Source organism: Pararge aegeria, chromosome 17, assembly GCF_905163445.1.
Source record: "Pararge aegeria chromosome 17, ilParAegt1.1, whole genome shotgun sequence".
NCBI lineage: Eukaryota > Metazoa > Arthropoda > Insecta > Lepidoptera > Nymphalidae > Pararge > Pararge aegeria.
Window position 1 is genome coordinate 2,541,595 of NC_053196.1, and position 16,072 is coordinate 2,557,666.

General features: G+C 39.3%; 1 protein-coding gene across 1 annotated transcript in view; it reads left to right on the top strand.

The window, feature by feature from the left end:
* LOC120630876 (Golgi-specific brefeldin A-resistance guanine nucleotide exchange factor 1) overlaps window positions 1–15,612 on the top strand; it is a 51,640-nt gene extending 36,028 nt beyond the window's left edge. The window contains exons 25-30 of the mRNA XM_039900194.1: window positions 653–741; window positions 9,760–9,945; window positions 11,011–11,178; window positions 12,773–12,872; window positions 13,484–14,148; window positions 14,412–15,612. Coding sequence (XP_039756128.1) covers window positions 653–741; window positions 9,760–9,945; window positions 11,011–11,178; window positions 12,773–12,872; window positions 13,484–14,148; window positions 14,412–14,876 — 1,673 coding nt within the window. The 3' untranslated portion in view covers window positions 14,877–15,612. The remainder of the gene's footprint in view (window positions 1–652; window positions 742–9,759; window positions 9,946–11,010; window positions 11,179–12,772; window positions 12,873–13,483; window positions 14,149–14,411) is intronic.
* Window positions 15,613–16,072: the final 460 nt, after the last annotated feature.

The following is a 16,072-nucleotide window of genomic DNA, read 5'->3' on the forward strand; positions in this document are numbered from 1 at the left end:
AGTATATTTATTTATTTAAGTACAAAAGTAGTGAAGGATTTTTTTTAATTCTTCTACAAGTTGTTTTTTTCTTCCAATACGATCTGTTGCCCGCGGCTTCGTACGCGGTTTTTTGGTTTTTCATAAATCCTGCGGGAACCGTAAATTTTCCCGGGATAAAAAGCAACCTATGTGTTAATCTAGGGTAGAATCTATTCCAAAGGATTAAGATGATAACGGGCTAACCTGTTTGAAAATAGTGGATAGATACAGGCGTTACTTTGCGGAATTTCATGATATATTATGAAAATTAAGCTTAATTTTCTACACTCCGCGAAAAGCAACAGAATCTGTATGGTGTAATTTATAATTTCTTCAATCCTTATATTCCACACCAAACAGATCATCAGCAATGTACCCTCTACGCACGTTTGGCTCCAAAGCCGGAGCATCCTCAGAAGATGTTGTATATATATATTGTATATGTCATTGTATATGTCTTAATTTATGTTTTAATTTTCATAATAACCTGTTTGGACTATTAAACCCCAATCTGTTTCTACGAACCGATTTATAAGAATCGCTAATTCTCTTGGCATGTATTTGTTGGTAAGGACACAATTTAAAAGTCAAATTCAAAAAGGATTCGTATTGACGAATCATATTTCCCCAGGTTCTGAAGACTACGACTTATGGGAAGTGGCGTGGAAACCTCTATTGCAAGGGATCGCCGAGTTCTGTACCGACAACAGAGGCAAAAAGGTGAGTTCTTATATGATAGCCACAGAATTGAAAACATACCGAAACCTCATGCCATTATTGCATGCATATATCACTCAATATACCTGTGATCGTGTCGAAATCGATTCAGCCGTTCCAAACAGATCATTTAAAAAAGTATCTTTTGGTTATTTTATCGTTCAAATAATCATACGAAAGGATATAGGGATTTTTATTTTATTAATAGGAAGCCAATGGTATACCATGAATGAATTTGCCGGCCGATTGGCGCAGTATGCAGCGACCCTGCTTTCTGAGTTCAAGGTTCGATTCCCACAGCTGGAAAATGTCTGTGTGATGAACATAAATGTTTTTCAGTGTGTGCATTGTTAGCACAGGCAGGAGAAAAATTCAAATTCATTTATTTCAAGTAGGCCTACTTTATAAGCACTTTTGAACCGTCAAGTGTGTTTGTTTGTAGTGACTCTACCACCGGTTCGGAAAGCAGAGAAGACAAAAATTTTATCCCCCGATTATGCCCCCTGACAAGAGATATAATTAATGTGTAATCCTGCTAAGCACGGGAACAGGGAATAGGAGATGTTTACCCCCGTTTGTTATTACACATATATTATATGGATCTTATTTCCACTTGTGCGCCAGTGCTCTTAGAGTTGATAAAGCAGTGGGAGAAGATATTTTATCCTTTCCCCGGGGATATAATTGTCTCCAGCCCATGCTAGCCGTGCTGGGTGTTTATATGTATATTATAAGTATTTATGTATATTATTTATAAAAATATTCATCAGTAATCTTAATACCCATAAGTCATAACGCAAGATACGCTTACGACTAGGGGACGATGTCTGTATATATAAAAAAAAAAAACATATAATAAAAAGTATATATTCAAATGTTAGAGTCACATATTAAATAACACATCGATACTTAAACTTTCTTAACAATTTTCTCCACTATCTGAAAATCTACGTGTGACTTCACGATAGATTTATGCAGGCAAATCATATTGTAAGTAATTCGGCCGTCCTGTATTGGGAAATTCACCGGCATCCTCAGCATTGGGACTACCATGTTCTTGAAAATGTATCTTCCCTGAAATTAAAGATCGCTAATAAGCGATAAGGCCGCCTTTTGTATTCTACTTCTGTCTTTGTATTTCTGTTTTTTTTTCCTAACTTCATAGTGGTGTACAAATAAAGAGTTAAATAATAAAGTTTATTAAAATAATATCTTAACCATCATCTTCACAAGCCCATTGAGACCAACTAGAGGCCAGCAGTGCCTGATAAAGCATGCGCGGGGCCCGTAGCAAATTCTTTAAAAGAGCCCTTGATCTGCTATGGGTTATTGTTATTTATTATTTTATTATCATTAATTCTTTTTATTTTTTTTATTATTAACAATGCTTAAAAATAAAATAAAAAACACTATTAAAAATTTATAAAAAAAAAAACTTCCACCCTCCGCTCCGCACCGGCGGTCAGGGCTCCTGAGTGAGGAACTTCCTCACAATACGCGCCGTTTCAAGGACAACTGCCTTTTGCATCCGACCCTTGATCTAACAACCAAGCGAAAGCTTCTTAAGATGTTGGTCGAAGCTTCTCGCGAGAAGACCATTGACTGAAATGATGATCGGAACAATAACGGTCGACTCAACATTCCACTTGGCGGTAATCTCGTGAGCAAGGTCCAAATATTTAGATACTTTTATTATTTATTATTATTAAACTGTTTATTTGTACACCACTATGAAGTTAGGAAAATAAAAGAACAATGGAAATACAAAGACAGAAGTAGAAAACCAAAGGCGGCCTTATCGCTCAGTAGCGATGGGTTCTTAAGTGTAAAGTGGTAAAAATACAATTCAATACGCAATACGTAACTAATATCTTAAATACAATACGTATTTGCTATCAATAGGTTACAATTTTGTGGGTAAGTAATAGTGTAGTAAATTACTGTAGGCGATGTCTGTGTGCGTGTGCGTTTGCGTGTGCGTGTCTGTCAGTCACTCAGAAAGCCTAGGTTGTAAGTAGAATTTTGGCCTTTTTTTTTAATTAGCAGATTGTACCTAGCATTTGATTACTTATTATCCCTTGCAATTTGATGGTAAAGAGGAGTAAATCCGATCGTTCCCAAGCGCACTCTTCGAATTTAATCATCCATAGACAGATATCCTTGCGACGATAATCCAAAATTTGAAGTTTTTCATTAAGATCGATTCATGTTGTTTCGGTTTGTTTTGTTAAATTGTTACTGGTCATCGCCCGCTTATTTATTTGCTGCATAATTATTTCCTGATCCTCACATAGTATTGGATTGGAGCTTACACCCACTTCGTTGCTTCAATGTGGGTATTTAATACTAGGCACATGATTTCCCGAATACGAGATGGTACTTAATGTCTATCATTACCTATCTACATACTGAGAATTTCTCAACAGGAAAACATATTTTTGCTGATTTTGATGCAACTAAGAACTTCCATGCTTTGCGAAATCACAGCACTCACTAAATTAAAGCTATGTTGTTTGTTTATCTATTTTGTGATGCGTTTCTCGGTGTACCAACAATGAAGTAGTACAGGGGGGCCTCATTTCGCGCGGGGCCCGTAGCAATTGCTGCTATTGCTACGTGGTTAATATATTAAGAATGAGAAGGACTCTGGCCATGGTCCACCAAGCTGGCTGGGGGTGAATTGGTGGACTCCACATGCCTTTGAGAACATTATGTAGAACTCTCACGCACGTAGGATTCCTTACGATGTTTTCCTTCACCGGCGTAGCACATAAATTAGAAAAGTTAGAAGTGCGTGCTGGGAATGTGGCCCCGCGAAAGTGGATACGAGCTCCTACCCACTGCGCTATCACAGCTCGTATTAGGCCTACTTGAAATAAATGAATTTTGATTTTTTATATACTTACAGGCGTTAAGGGACATTTCAGCACGGCTGCCGCACGTGCCGACTTGGGCGTATTGTAATAGGCTTCCTTCAGAGCCGCGCCAAAGAACCGATCGTTTTCAAGCCAATCGCAGAAATCGTATTGCAACTCGATAAGACGGCGCTTGTTTTTCGCCGACAGTAATTCGTAAAATGTGAAACTGTGCTAAAACAATAATATTTCAACTCACAGTCAGACTGCTTAAAGTGTGTGCAAACATTTTTATATGCATTTCAAATTTATAAAAATTGATAATTCCTCCAAGTGTAGGTAAAAACACTAATAAAAATTATAAAAATGATAAAAAAGCAATGTGTCATCACTTGTTTCAAACGTGTCTCATTGTAATATGGACCTTTGAAAAAGTAGATCGAAACTGCAACGTTTCCTACTAGTGACGCTACAGTCGCTATAAGACTGATGTGAAAGGCACATACTAATTTCGGCATCGATGGTAGGAGAGCCGTAGCTTAATTGGAGAAAGCGCTCAGGCCGCGATTGCCAGAGAGTCGCAGGTTCAAATACTGTCGGTTCCGAAAATTGTTATATGCATTTTAAATTTATAAAAATTGATAATTCCTCCAACACTAATAAAAATTATAAAAATAATAAATAAACAAATAAGTTAATAATAATTGATATTATTGAAGCTGGGCCATCAACTGGGCTATCACCACTTCAAGGAGCTCGACTTCATTTTTGGGAGGCCGAGTTCGAATCCCAACACGCACCTCCAACTTTTTAAAGTTATCTGCGTTTTAAGTAATTAAAATATCACTTGCTTCAACGGTATGGAAAACTTCGTGAGGAAACCTGATAGTTCTCCATAATGTTCTCAAAGGGTTGTGTAGTCCACCAGCCCCGCCGCCGCCAGCTTGGTGGACCATAACCTAAACCCTTCTCATTTTTATTGGAGACCCGTGGACTAATGGGCTACTGATGATGACACCTCCTGGAACCTGATTTTGAATAACCTCAATGTGAGAAAAAAGTTATAAAAACGCACAGTTCTAAGCCAGCCTGAGATTTAACAATATTGTTCTCAAGGTGCAGATTGGCGGACTCCATACATAGATATGTATGGAGTCCGCCAATCTGCACTGGGCCAGCGTGGTGGACTACGCTCTTATCCCCTTCTCATTGTGGTAGGAACCCGTGCTCTGAAGTGGACCGGTGATAAGATGAATTAATATACTACGACAATACAAACTATTCCGTACAATAAATAAACAAAAGTGACGTTTGACAGCAGCGATCGGAAGATTTACGCCTGTCGCATTGCTGTCGCGAGATACGTTATCGCGCTTCAGTTTATGTAACCAGTAGGGCAAGTAAACCATAGAATAGATATAATGCATGTTTATAGATTGAAATAAGTATATTTTTTACTGTCCACCAATCCGCACTTAGCCAGCGTGGTGGACTACGGCCATACGGATTACGGCTAGTGGGCCGGTATGGTTATATATAACTAAATAAATATATTACGACAATGCACACATCGCCATCTAGCCCCAAAGTAAGCGTAGCTTGTGTTATGGGCACCAAGATGACTGTTGAATATTTTTATAAATAATATACATAAATACTTAGAATATACATATAAACACCCAGACACTGAAAAACATTCATGCTCATCACACGAACATTTTCCAGCTGTGGGAATCGAACCCACGGTCTTGGACTCAGAAAGCAGAATCGCTGAAAACTGCGCCAATCGGCCGTCAGATGATGATAATAATATGATGATGGTAGATATTATAATGGGTTAAAATAAAACTCACAGTGCAAAGTTTGTTGTCAAACTTTAATAAGGTAAACTCCATATTCATGTAGTGTTGAGTGTCGGACCGGTTGTACCGCCTGGAGGAGGTAGACATATTGGCGAAGTACGCCGGATCGTAGCTATCTATTTGCGGCCGCTCCAAATTGAGGAATGAGACCTGTGAAAGAATTAACTTCAGTTATTATATTATAAGTGCAACTACGCCGACGGCCGATTGGCGCAGTGGGCAACCTTTTTTTTTTTTTTGCTGCTAGCTTTATTGCTACCTGGTTACGTGGGATACCCCCTTCTAAAGGGGTATACCCAAACTAAAATGTCCCTCTTGTCGGCTTGTGGCCGTTGTATATCTCCCGGAAGTCTGCCAACCACCCCAATTTTTGTTGAGGCTCCCGCGCTAAAGAGGAGGGGATCAGGACAGCTTGAACCCCCCCTCAGACCGTAGAGAAGCTTGTGTAGTGACAGGTAGCTAGAGTGGGCAGCGACCCTGCTGAGTCCAAGGTTTGACTCTCACAACTGGAAAGTTTCGTGTGATGTTTTTCAGTATCTTAGAACTCATCTGTATATTGTTAGTATTTATGTATATTGTTCATAAACATATTCATTAGCTATCTGAGAACCCCTTGTATAGTTGTCGTTATATTTATTGCGGGAGCGACTTTGTTTTACAAGATAGGTTTATGATGCAGCTAAAATATCGACACATTTCTGTTACATAAATAATAATAAAATAATAACACTGAAAAGGTTTGCCATAAATAAAATATTACCTTATCCGTATGACATTCTAATATAACGAAATAAATGCAAATAATAACAGTGGAAAGGTTTGTCAGCGTGGGTGTACAATTAGAAAACATTTCGTAAAACACCAGCGATGGAATCGGCCATTAAACTGATTTTGTGCTCATCATTCACGCCATGGCATGCTTTGGTAAGTTTCAATATTAAATGTGCCCATTGTATTTGTACGAAGGATTCCGTGGTTAATTGTTACAACATTAGATTTAAAAGCGTTTTTTTTATTAAAATCAAAATACATATATTTCGATACCTATCAATTATGTTTAAACCGCGCTAGTAAAGAATTTATTTATAAAAGGCTGCGGACGGACGGACGGACGGACGGCCAACTCTACTACTAGTACAGTAGTACTGTTGTAAATCCTTTTTTTAATGGCGTGGGTTAGGTATTTAATTTGTTAAAATATAATGCTTGTTTGGTTTAATGCGCTGATCTCAGGAACTACTTGGTTCGAATTATAAAATATCTTTATGAGTTTATAGTCTACGACGAATATGAGCGTAACATAAAGATGAGTAAACAGTTACGCCAAAATAAAAATATCACGGAATTGTCTGTTTAAAAATTCTAAAAGTAAGTCCACAACAATATATGTCACGGGGGGGTCGCTAGGCAACTATACACATGAATTGAAGTTGTAAAAAAAATGTGCGTGAACATACACGAAATATACCTACTACGTGTCGGATTAACGTTATTGCACAGAGCTACTGTGCAAAATTCATTCGAACTCAGTCACTGTGACATTAATAATGATATTTACCCATTCTTTCATTATAATTATTTCAATTACATAAATTATATTTTCAATGACCACATAGCATTTGGAAGGCGGCAGAAATTATATAAATTCTGATTTCCCGTAAGATAAAACAAAAACCCGTTGTAGCCTACATCCGTCCACAGAATGAAAGCTACAGTCATTGCTAAAACTCATCAAGATCGATTCGTCTATCTTCACAAAAAAGAAGAGTTTTTTTTTAAAGCGGTAACCTCTGAACCGCTAACCAGTGGGATTTTAAATTATTTTTTTAATATTTCACAAGCAAACAAACAACGCGAGCGTGAGCGGAAGCTTAAGCGTTTCTTCTCATAAATACTTTGCTTTTTAGTTAAGTAAAGTAGCCCGTGCCACTCTACGGCTTATAAACTATCTCTATGCCAAAAATCACTTTAATCCGTTACTCTGTTGCTGCGTGATTGAAGGACAAAACGTAAGCGTAAGCGTATCTTCCCACAGGAACTGTGCATTTATCTGGGATAAAAACTAGCTTATGTCACTCTCCGGCCCATAAACTATCTCTATGCAAAAATTCACATCAATCCGTTGCTCTTTTGCTGCGCTATTGATGGACGATTGGAAGGTTATTCATGATCACAACACAAAAACCTAATATTAAGATTTGTATGGACGTAATTTATTTTTAAGAAGTTATAAACCAACTGTCCTAGGAGTGGGGAGGCCCAGTAATATGGATAATAACGATGATGATTTTTAGTAACCAAAAGCGAAAACCATTCTAACTGCGCCCTATTTTTTTACACCCCCGGCAACGTTATAACGTAGGTATTTCACGACAGGCGTATATCATAAAATTATTGCTGACAAACGACACTTATGTATTTTTTATGTATGCAAAAGTGACGCTTGGCAGCAATGATCGCGAGATTTACGCCTGTCGCTAGCCTGTTGTTTGTCCGGATTATTTCAAAATTACTTCTATTTTAAATATGTAATGTTCCATTATCAAAATTAAGCTTAATTTTCTATACTTCGCGAAAAGCAGGAGAATCTGCGTGGTGTAATTTATAATTTCTTCAATCCTTATACTCCACACCAAACAGATCTTCGGCAATATACCCTCTACGCACGTTTCGCTCCGAAACCGGAGCATCCTCAGGAGATGTTGACTTTACAATGACTAAATGTTAAGTGAAAAATTCTTTTGCTTTTTGCTTTTTCGGAAGGACACTTGCCGATATCCACCTAAGGGGTTGCTACGGCGTCACCGGGGGAGTGGGGCGAGCGCGAAAGCTCGCCATGAGAAGAGCCCCAGGGCTCGACGACATCGGGGGGAGTATGGGAGACGTCGACCCGAGGGTGCCTCCTGCGAGGACTCGGACCTCGGCTCGGTTCGACGTTAATCTGACTGTTGGTGGACTTTTGGACTAATCATTGTTTAGTCCGAACGCCCCCGTGACCGTGGTAGGGATCCACGTCCGGATGACGTCAGAAATCGGGGCCCTCGTCTTCGCCGGCGAAGACGCTGTGTATGTTGCGTGTGTGTGTGTTGTTGGGACACGTTGTCGGTAGTTATTTTGTCGTCGGGGTCGTCAAGGACATGCTTCGGACGTCGCCGCTTAAGCTCGACGTCGGGGACGGGGGTGTAAGTGGACGCCTCGACCACTAGGGGGTTGGGGTGTCGGACTGCATTTTCAAAGTAGGTCTTTGATAATGATTTCATGTACTGAGCTATGGTGGGAAGATCGAGGTCTCGGTGGAGATCTACGTTGCGCATGAACCACGGACTGTCCGTGGTCATACGCATAAACTTGTTCTGCAGGACTTGAAAGCTCCTGTAGGAGCTGTGAGGGTGATGGGCGAATACGACGCTGGCGTATGTCAAAATGGGACGTATGCACGTTTTATACAAGGTTACCTTGTGACGGAGGGATAATTTGCTTTTGCGGCAAATCATCGGATAGAGACGACCCATCACATACGCAGCCTTGTTGCGGGCCTTGCGAATGTGTGCGGTGAAGCTCATTCTATGATCGAACGGTGAAAAATTCGCCAATGTGTCGCCTTTTATACCTTTTTGACCCCCACATTATCTATCTAAGCCCCTCCCACCTCATTAGTGCCTTTGAATATGTTCAATAGAGGTGAAGTTGATAAGTTTATTTGTTCGTTTAGCAATTCGAACCTCCCATTTCTATGTTTAATAATTTCTAATTGTTCCCTCAAATCAAGTCTCAACCTTTTGTCGCAAGCATGTAATATTTCGTATGAATGATTACTGGCTACGTTATGTCCACTGTTTAAAAGATGTTTTGCAAAATGAGATTTTTGAAACGTGGAGCGAAACGTGCGTAGAGGGTATATTGCCGAAGATCTGTTTGGTGTGGAGTATAAGGATTGAAGAAATTATAAATTACACCACACAGATTCTCCTGCTTTTCGCGGAGTATAGCAGATTAAGCTTAATTTTGATAATATATCATGGATTTCCGCAAAGTAACGCCTGCTTCTATCCAATATGTAATGTTCCTACGAATTGAGTATTCATCAATCTTTAGTTTTGAGCTTTATTGCCTTTGACGGTTTTAACCGAAATCTGTTTGGCCAGCAAGCGGAGCCATTTTGCACACGAGACGTCTAAAGCCATCTCACTTTGACTGGAAACTGAGTCTGTGTCGGAACGATCTGATGAAGAAGCCCTTAGTGTGCATGTAACGTACATTAATACGACTGATGGTGATGAAGTAATATAAAGTTGTTGTCGTAGGGTTCCAGCAGCGCGATATCGTACTCCGCGATAGCGTACCTCCAGCGGGCCCTGCTGGCGCCAGCGTTGTCCGCGCTGGGCGGCGCTGGCTGGGAGGCCTGCTTCGAGCATGTTCTGCTGCCGCTGCTGAGTAACCCGCCGCGCAGGCCCGACGCCGCTGCACGGGCTGACACTGTTATGTGCAAGGTAAGAACTCGAACCAGAGTGCCTGGTTTCAGATATTCTTATTCGACGATGCGAATATGTATGGAAACGAGAGAGCGCCACCTAGTTGAAATACTGGGAAACAGGATTCCATAAAAATTGTAGTTAACATTCACGTAATCGAATAAGTAAGTAATCTCACATCAGGCACTCTGTTTAAATTGAAAATGCCACGAATATTTCTCCTAGTAAATCTGTCGATTCGTAAGTGGTTCTTTTGCTTTTTGCGTCTGGTCATTCGGGCTTCGGTCGTGATGAGTTATTAAGTTAATCGATAAAAATCACCATTTTCAGATGGCAGATGGCAGATTTTCCATGTATATCATTACTAAATTGAGTCCGCCATCTAAAGATTTTGGATTAGACTTATTGTTAGCTTTAAATCTCATCTCATCAACATCTCCTGGGCAGACTGGGACTCTTCCAAAATGAGAAAAGGTTAAGGCCGTAGTCCACGAAACTTGCCCAGTACGGATTGGTGGTCTCCACACACCTTTGGGAACATTATAGAACCAGGCATGCAGGCTTCCTCACGCTGTTTCCTTCACCGTTGTTGAAATTTTTGATGGAATTTTGATATCTTAAAACGCACATAACTTAGAAAAGTTAGAGATTTGCGCTGGGATTCGGACTCGCCCTCCTCGGAAGTGGAGTTGAATGGCTACTCGCAATCACTATGGGCTATCTCCGATTTTCTTATCTTAAAACGCACATAACGATTACAAATCTTCAAAGAAATCTTTAAATTACACAGGGAATCCTAGTGTGGAAATCACAGACTTTATTTGTATTCTTTGGCTTACTTTTTATGTGTTGGTTTGAAATAAATAGATAAATAATTTACTTCTTAACTTATTTATAACGTGTGAAATAAGAAAAGTTAGAAGTACGTGCTGAGGCCCCCCGGAAGTGAAGTCAAAGTCTTACCTATATAATACTTACCTTAATTATAAGAATGCAGCGCTCACCGCTGAACATTTTAGACAGAAAATAATAGTTTTAAACCGGATATAAACGCGGGAATACTTTTCATGTGGAATTCGTCAGGTGTTCCTGCAACATCTGCCGGCGTTGGTGGGCCGGGCGTCGTTCGCATCGTTGTGGTCGCGCATCATCCGAGTGCAGCAAGCGTTGCTGGCGTCGCCCGCGGAGCCGCTGCGGGAGGCGGCGCTTGAGTCGCTCAAGAACGTTCTGCTCGTCATGCATTCTGTCAAAGTACGGGATATAACTTCTCTACATTCTCTAACTTCTCCCTCTCTAACTTTCTCTCTTCTTTTTGCTCTAGCTGACACACGTTTACTTCCACATCGGGCAATAAGCCCAGTAGGCAGTAACCCTGTGTATGTTTGTGTGATGAACGTGAATTCATTGTCTTTCAATTGCTCTTACTTCATAGCTCAACATTAACTAGACTGTGAGATGGTGATAACAAAAAAAAAACCTGGGTATGTTTTTTGTGGTTTTTAGACCAGGGCGCGTTTGGAACCCTCCTAGCTTTAGTTTTAAGTTAACGAATGCAGTTATCACAATCACTAACATTAATGTAACATGTTAAGTGTATGAACGCTTCATAAGTGCCTGCAACAAGGTCTACATAAATAAAACATTTTTAAATTAGAATTTTTCTGGGTGTATATCTGTGTATTTATTTATATTTCTTTAATTGTTGTAATTACTAAATAGTTAAAAAATTGGTTGACTTAAAACTAATAACAGGTTTCCACGGATAAGTTCTATATAATCAAGAGTGCCTGGTAGAACCCAGCAAAAATGCAGCAAAATATACCTAAAAATTAAGTTTTCCTAACATGAAACAGTTTATAAGTATTTATGTGTTTACCTTTATATTATAAGTATTTATGTACCTATATAAGTCATAAAAATATTCATCAGTCGTCTAAGTACGACATGATACAAGCTATGCTTACTTTGGGGCTAGGTGGAGATGTGTGTATTGTCGTAGTTAAACTTCCCCTTTTTTTTTTCCTTGCTCTAGCTGCCACCCGTGTACTTCGACCGCGGGCAGTGAATTTTTCAATTTTTCACTGTCTGGGTGTTTATCTTTATATTATAAATATTTATCATCATCATATCAAACCATTACCGGCCCACTACAGGGCACAGGTCTCCTCCCACAATGGGAAATGGACAAGGCCATAGTCCACCACGCTGGCCCAGTGTGGATTGGTGGTAATGTACTCAAAAGTGTGTGTAGTCCTCACACCTTTGAGAACATTATGCAGAACTCTCATTCATTCTGGTTTCCTCAAGATATTTTCCTTCACCGTGGAAGCAAGTGTTATTTAATTACTTAAAACGCACATTAATAAAAAAGTTAGAGGTGCGTGTTGGGATTTGATATAACAAATGTTCATCAGCCGACTTAGTACCCATGGCACAAGCTACGCTTACTTTGGGGCCAGCGATGTGTTGTCGTAGTTTATTTATTGATTCAAATTTAAATCATAAATTCTATATCTATCTATCTCTTTCTAACATTATTCTTTTGTTTGAACGCCCTAGAATTACATGTCAGATTTAAAAAATGATTTTGATAATTTAACGATAGCTCTTAGTTAAAGATCTATTTAACATTAAGCCACACCACTTAGAAGCCGAGTAAATGAATTAAGGTGTTGAGTACGCTACAAGAAAACGATCGAATAACGCAGGCGAGTGATGCGATTTAGTGTAGTGAGTATAAAAGAGTACGAGTTATGAGGGAGTTACGTAAAAATTAAAATACAGTTTTGGGGCTCACTGATTGTTGGCTATTACTCGGTTTATTAACTTGGCTGGTTTATTTCAGATTTTCAGTAACGCTGAGGGCTACAATGACCTGTGGTATATCACTTGGGATATAATTGCAGAATTTTTGCCCAATTTGAAGAATGAATTGTTTCCCGAAGGTATGTTATTTTTAAAATTAATATTGATAACATCTTTTCTCAAAAGCGTTGTCTTAGCCCTTCGTATCTACCACCTTTTGCCTATTAAACCCCACTGTTGGGCTCTGGAATCGTTTCTCATAGTAGAGAAGGATATAAGAGCATATTATCACCACGCTACTCGAATGCGGGTTGGTGAGCTTTAACAACTATTGTATTTATGCACATATATAGGTATATATGCAAAATATATATGTTTATTTACATGCACCTTCTACCTCTCTTCTTTAGCTGTGTTTTACGCCATAGTTGCCAGGAAGAGATCGCTATGTAGCGATAAGGCCGCCTAATTGTATACTTTTCGTTAAATTTTTTTTTTTTTTTTTTACTATGTTTTCCAAATTCAAAATTCATTTATTTCAAGTAGGCCTAGTTTATGAGCACTTTTAAAACGTCATGTCAATCTGTTTGTAGTGGTTCTACCACCGGTTCGGATGGCAGATTCCACTGAGAAGAGCCAGCAAGAAACTCAGCAGATTGCCCTTTTACGTTTATGTGGAGTACAATAAAAGTGTATTCATTCATTTATAGTATTTTCTAAACAATTAACAATTTTAATTGTTAATTTTCAGCAAACGACAACATGAAGCCACCACAAAGCTTACCAAGTCACATGCAACCATCCATCCCTCCGATTCCTGCCATCGTTCCCGTAGGATCCTCAAGTATGCCAAATCCTTCTACCTCACCACCGACTGCGCCAAACATCGACGCCAACAATTTGACAAATCCACAAAGGTCCAATGCCCAATCACCCAACATATTGCTAGCTACAGTTGGCCATTCGCCGGTCAACTTGCCCCAATCACCATCCATACCTGGCCCACCTTTAGTAACTCCTGTTCCAATACCTGGCGTCGCGAATGGATCAGTGCCGCCTATGCCAAATCCATCATCCGTATCCACTAATCTAGTAATGCCAATCGCAACACAACATCCCACTGGCATACCTCCTGGTCCTATAACGCCGGTACCTCCTTCGGCGTATCCCGCTGGCATGTCTCCTGGCCTAACAACACCAATGCCTCAAGCTACTGGCCCACCTGTTGGCCTTGTTACGCCAATGTCAATACAGCCCGGAGCAAATCCCATTACCGGTCCAAACTTAATATCGCCTATTGGGAAGCCGGTTACAGGCGTAAACGTCACTCCTGTCAGTGGGATGGTGCCTATACGGAACCCGTTGTACGATCAAACTGGACTCACATCTTCCGTACTGTTGCAGCCCTTGAATGAGGTACGTGTAGTGTTTTCATATTTAATACAATGAAGTTTTAGGGTTCTGCGTCGACGAATATAGTTATCACGATCACCTAACATTAATGGTAACATATAGGCTCATTTATGTATGAACGCTTCATAAGTGATAAGGTCTACAAGAATAAAACCTTTTTGAATTTGTATTGTTAGGAACACAACTCTGTAAGGCCTTTAATTAATTGCAGTAGAAAATCGAATTTTTATATGGAAAGATAACTAACACTAGTTTTGTTATTCCAGATGATTTCAACACCGATCGGAATATCGATACAGTCTCAACCCATCTTGAAACCAGCAGTCAGTGAATCCCAACAGGCAATCGAAAACGAAAACGAATCAAACCTCATTGAATTCGAGTCCACACCGGAAGTTAACATTAAAGACGAAATCTACGCAGAGTACATAACAAATCCGTACAACGAGGTAAAGGAACTGTCCTCAAAAGAAGCCACTATATACGACCCTGAAGAGAATCGCTACGTCCCCGCTATCGACCAAACTGGATCAGGCAGATTATTGTTAACCCAAAAATCTTTTAGTGCGAACGTAACCCCTATGCATACAAAGAATAAAGCTCAATTCGGTTCGACAGATAATGTAAGGCAGGAGGGTATTTTCAACTTTTCTAGTTACTTTGGGTCTAATGAGAAAGTTACACCGGGTTCTGATGCTTTCGACGCTTTAATGTCGACACAGGAGGGATAGCTAAACTTAGAAATTGATATAGGCACGTGGCTGTAAAGATTGTAAAGAAGCAGTCGCAATTTTTTTATGTAGTTTTTTTTTACAGTTTTTAAAGGAATTTACACTAGAAACGCAGACCGAGCGTATTTTAATTGGGATAACGTACAAGACAAGTGCGCCTTAATGAAAAATATTTCCGCACTTGTGCAGTAACTTTTGTGATTAACAAATTGTGGGATGTAAAAATTGACAATTCGAGTGTAATTGCGCGCGCTCTTATGTGTAAAACCTATGTAATATTATATGTATAATATATGATGTATAAAATAGAACTAATAGTCATTTAAACGTTGTGGCCAATAAATAAGTAAAGTAGATCGATTTTATGTGTATAAACGATACATTTCAGTGTTCTTTATAGATTCAAACGGCGCTAAGATGACATACCGCCATCGTTTCAAGCATATACATTATAAGATTGGCGTTTTGTTACAGAATTACCATCCTTATTTTAGGACGTCAAATTATGTCAAGTAAACTGTCATGTTAATATAATACTGTGAAACATTTGGTAGTAAAGACCCTTGTGTCTTCATTCGTTTCAGTAGATTAACCCCGGGTATTTTTTTTTTCCTGATACCACCAATGTAAATTTTAATATTAATGGTGGCAACACACTGCGACTGTACTGCTTTATGCCTTATTCGAATAAAAACATTTGTGGCTTGCACTTTATACATGCACAAAAGCACTGCCTACCCAAATTATTTTATATAGCTCGTATTGATTTTTCTATTTTAGGCCATATATCCGCTTTATGCATACCCTGGCCGAAGGCCCTGTGCACGCCACTGGATGCCGAATATGCCATATAAATGTTATGTTTGCCAATAATGACGGCCGATTGGCCCAGTCAAAGGCGATTCCCATAATTGAAAATGTTTGTGTGATATTTTACAGTGTCTGCGTGTTCATTTGTATATTATAAGTAATCGATACTAATTCCTACCCTATCGCAGTGGGTGTACGGATATATGAAATTCCCGTGCACCCACTCGTCGGAGCACGGGTATCTTCCCGTAATTCTGTATATCATTCGTAAACATTATTCATCAGCTATCCTAGTACTCATAACACAAGTTACGATTACTTTGGGGCTAGATGGTGATATGTGTTGTATTATAATATATTTATTCATTACTATATGACAGCACTTA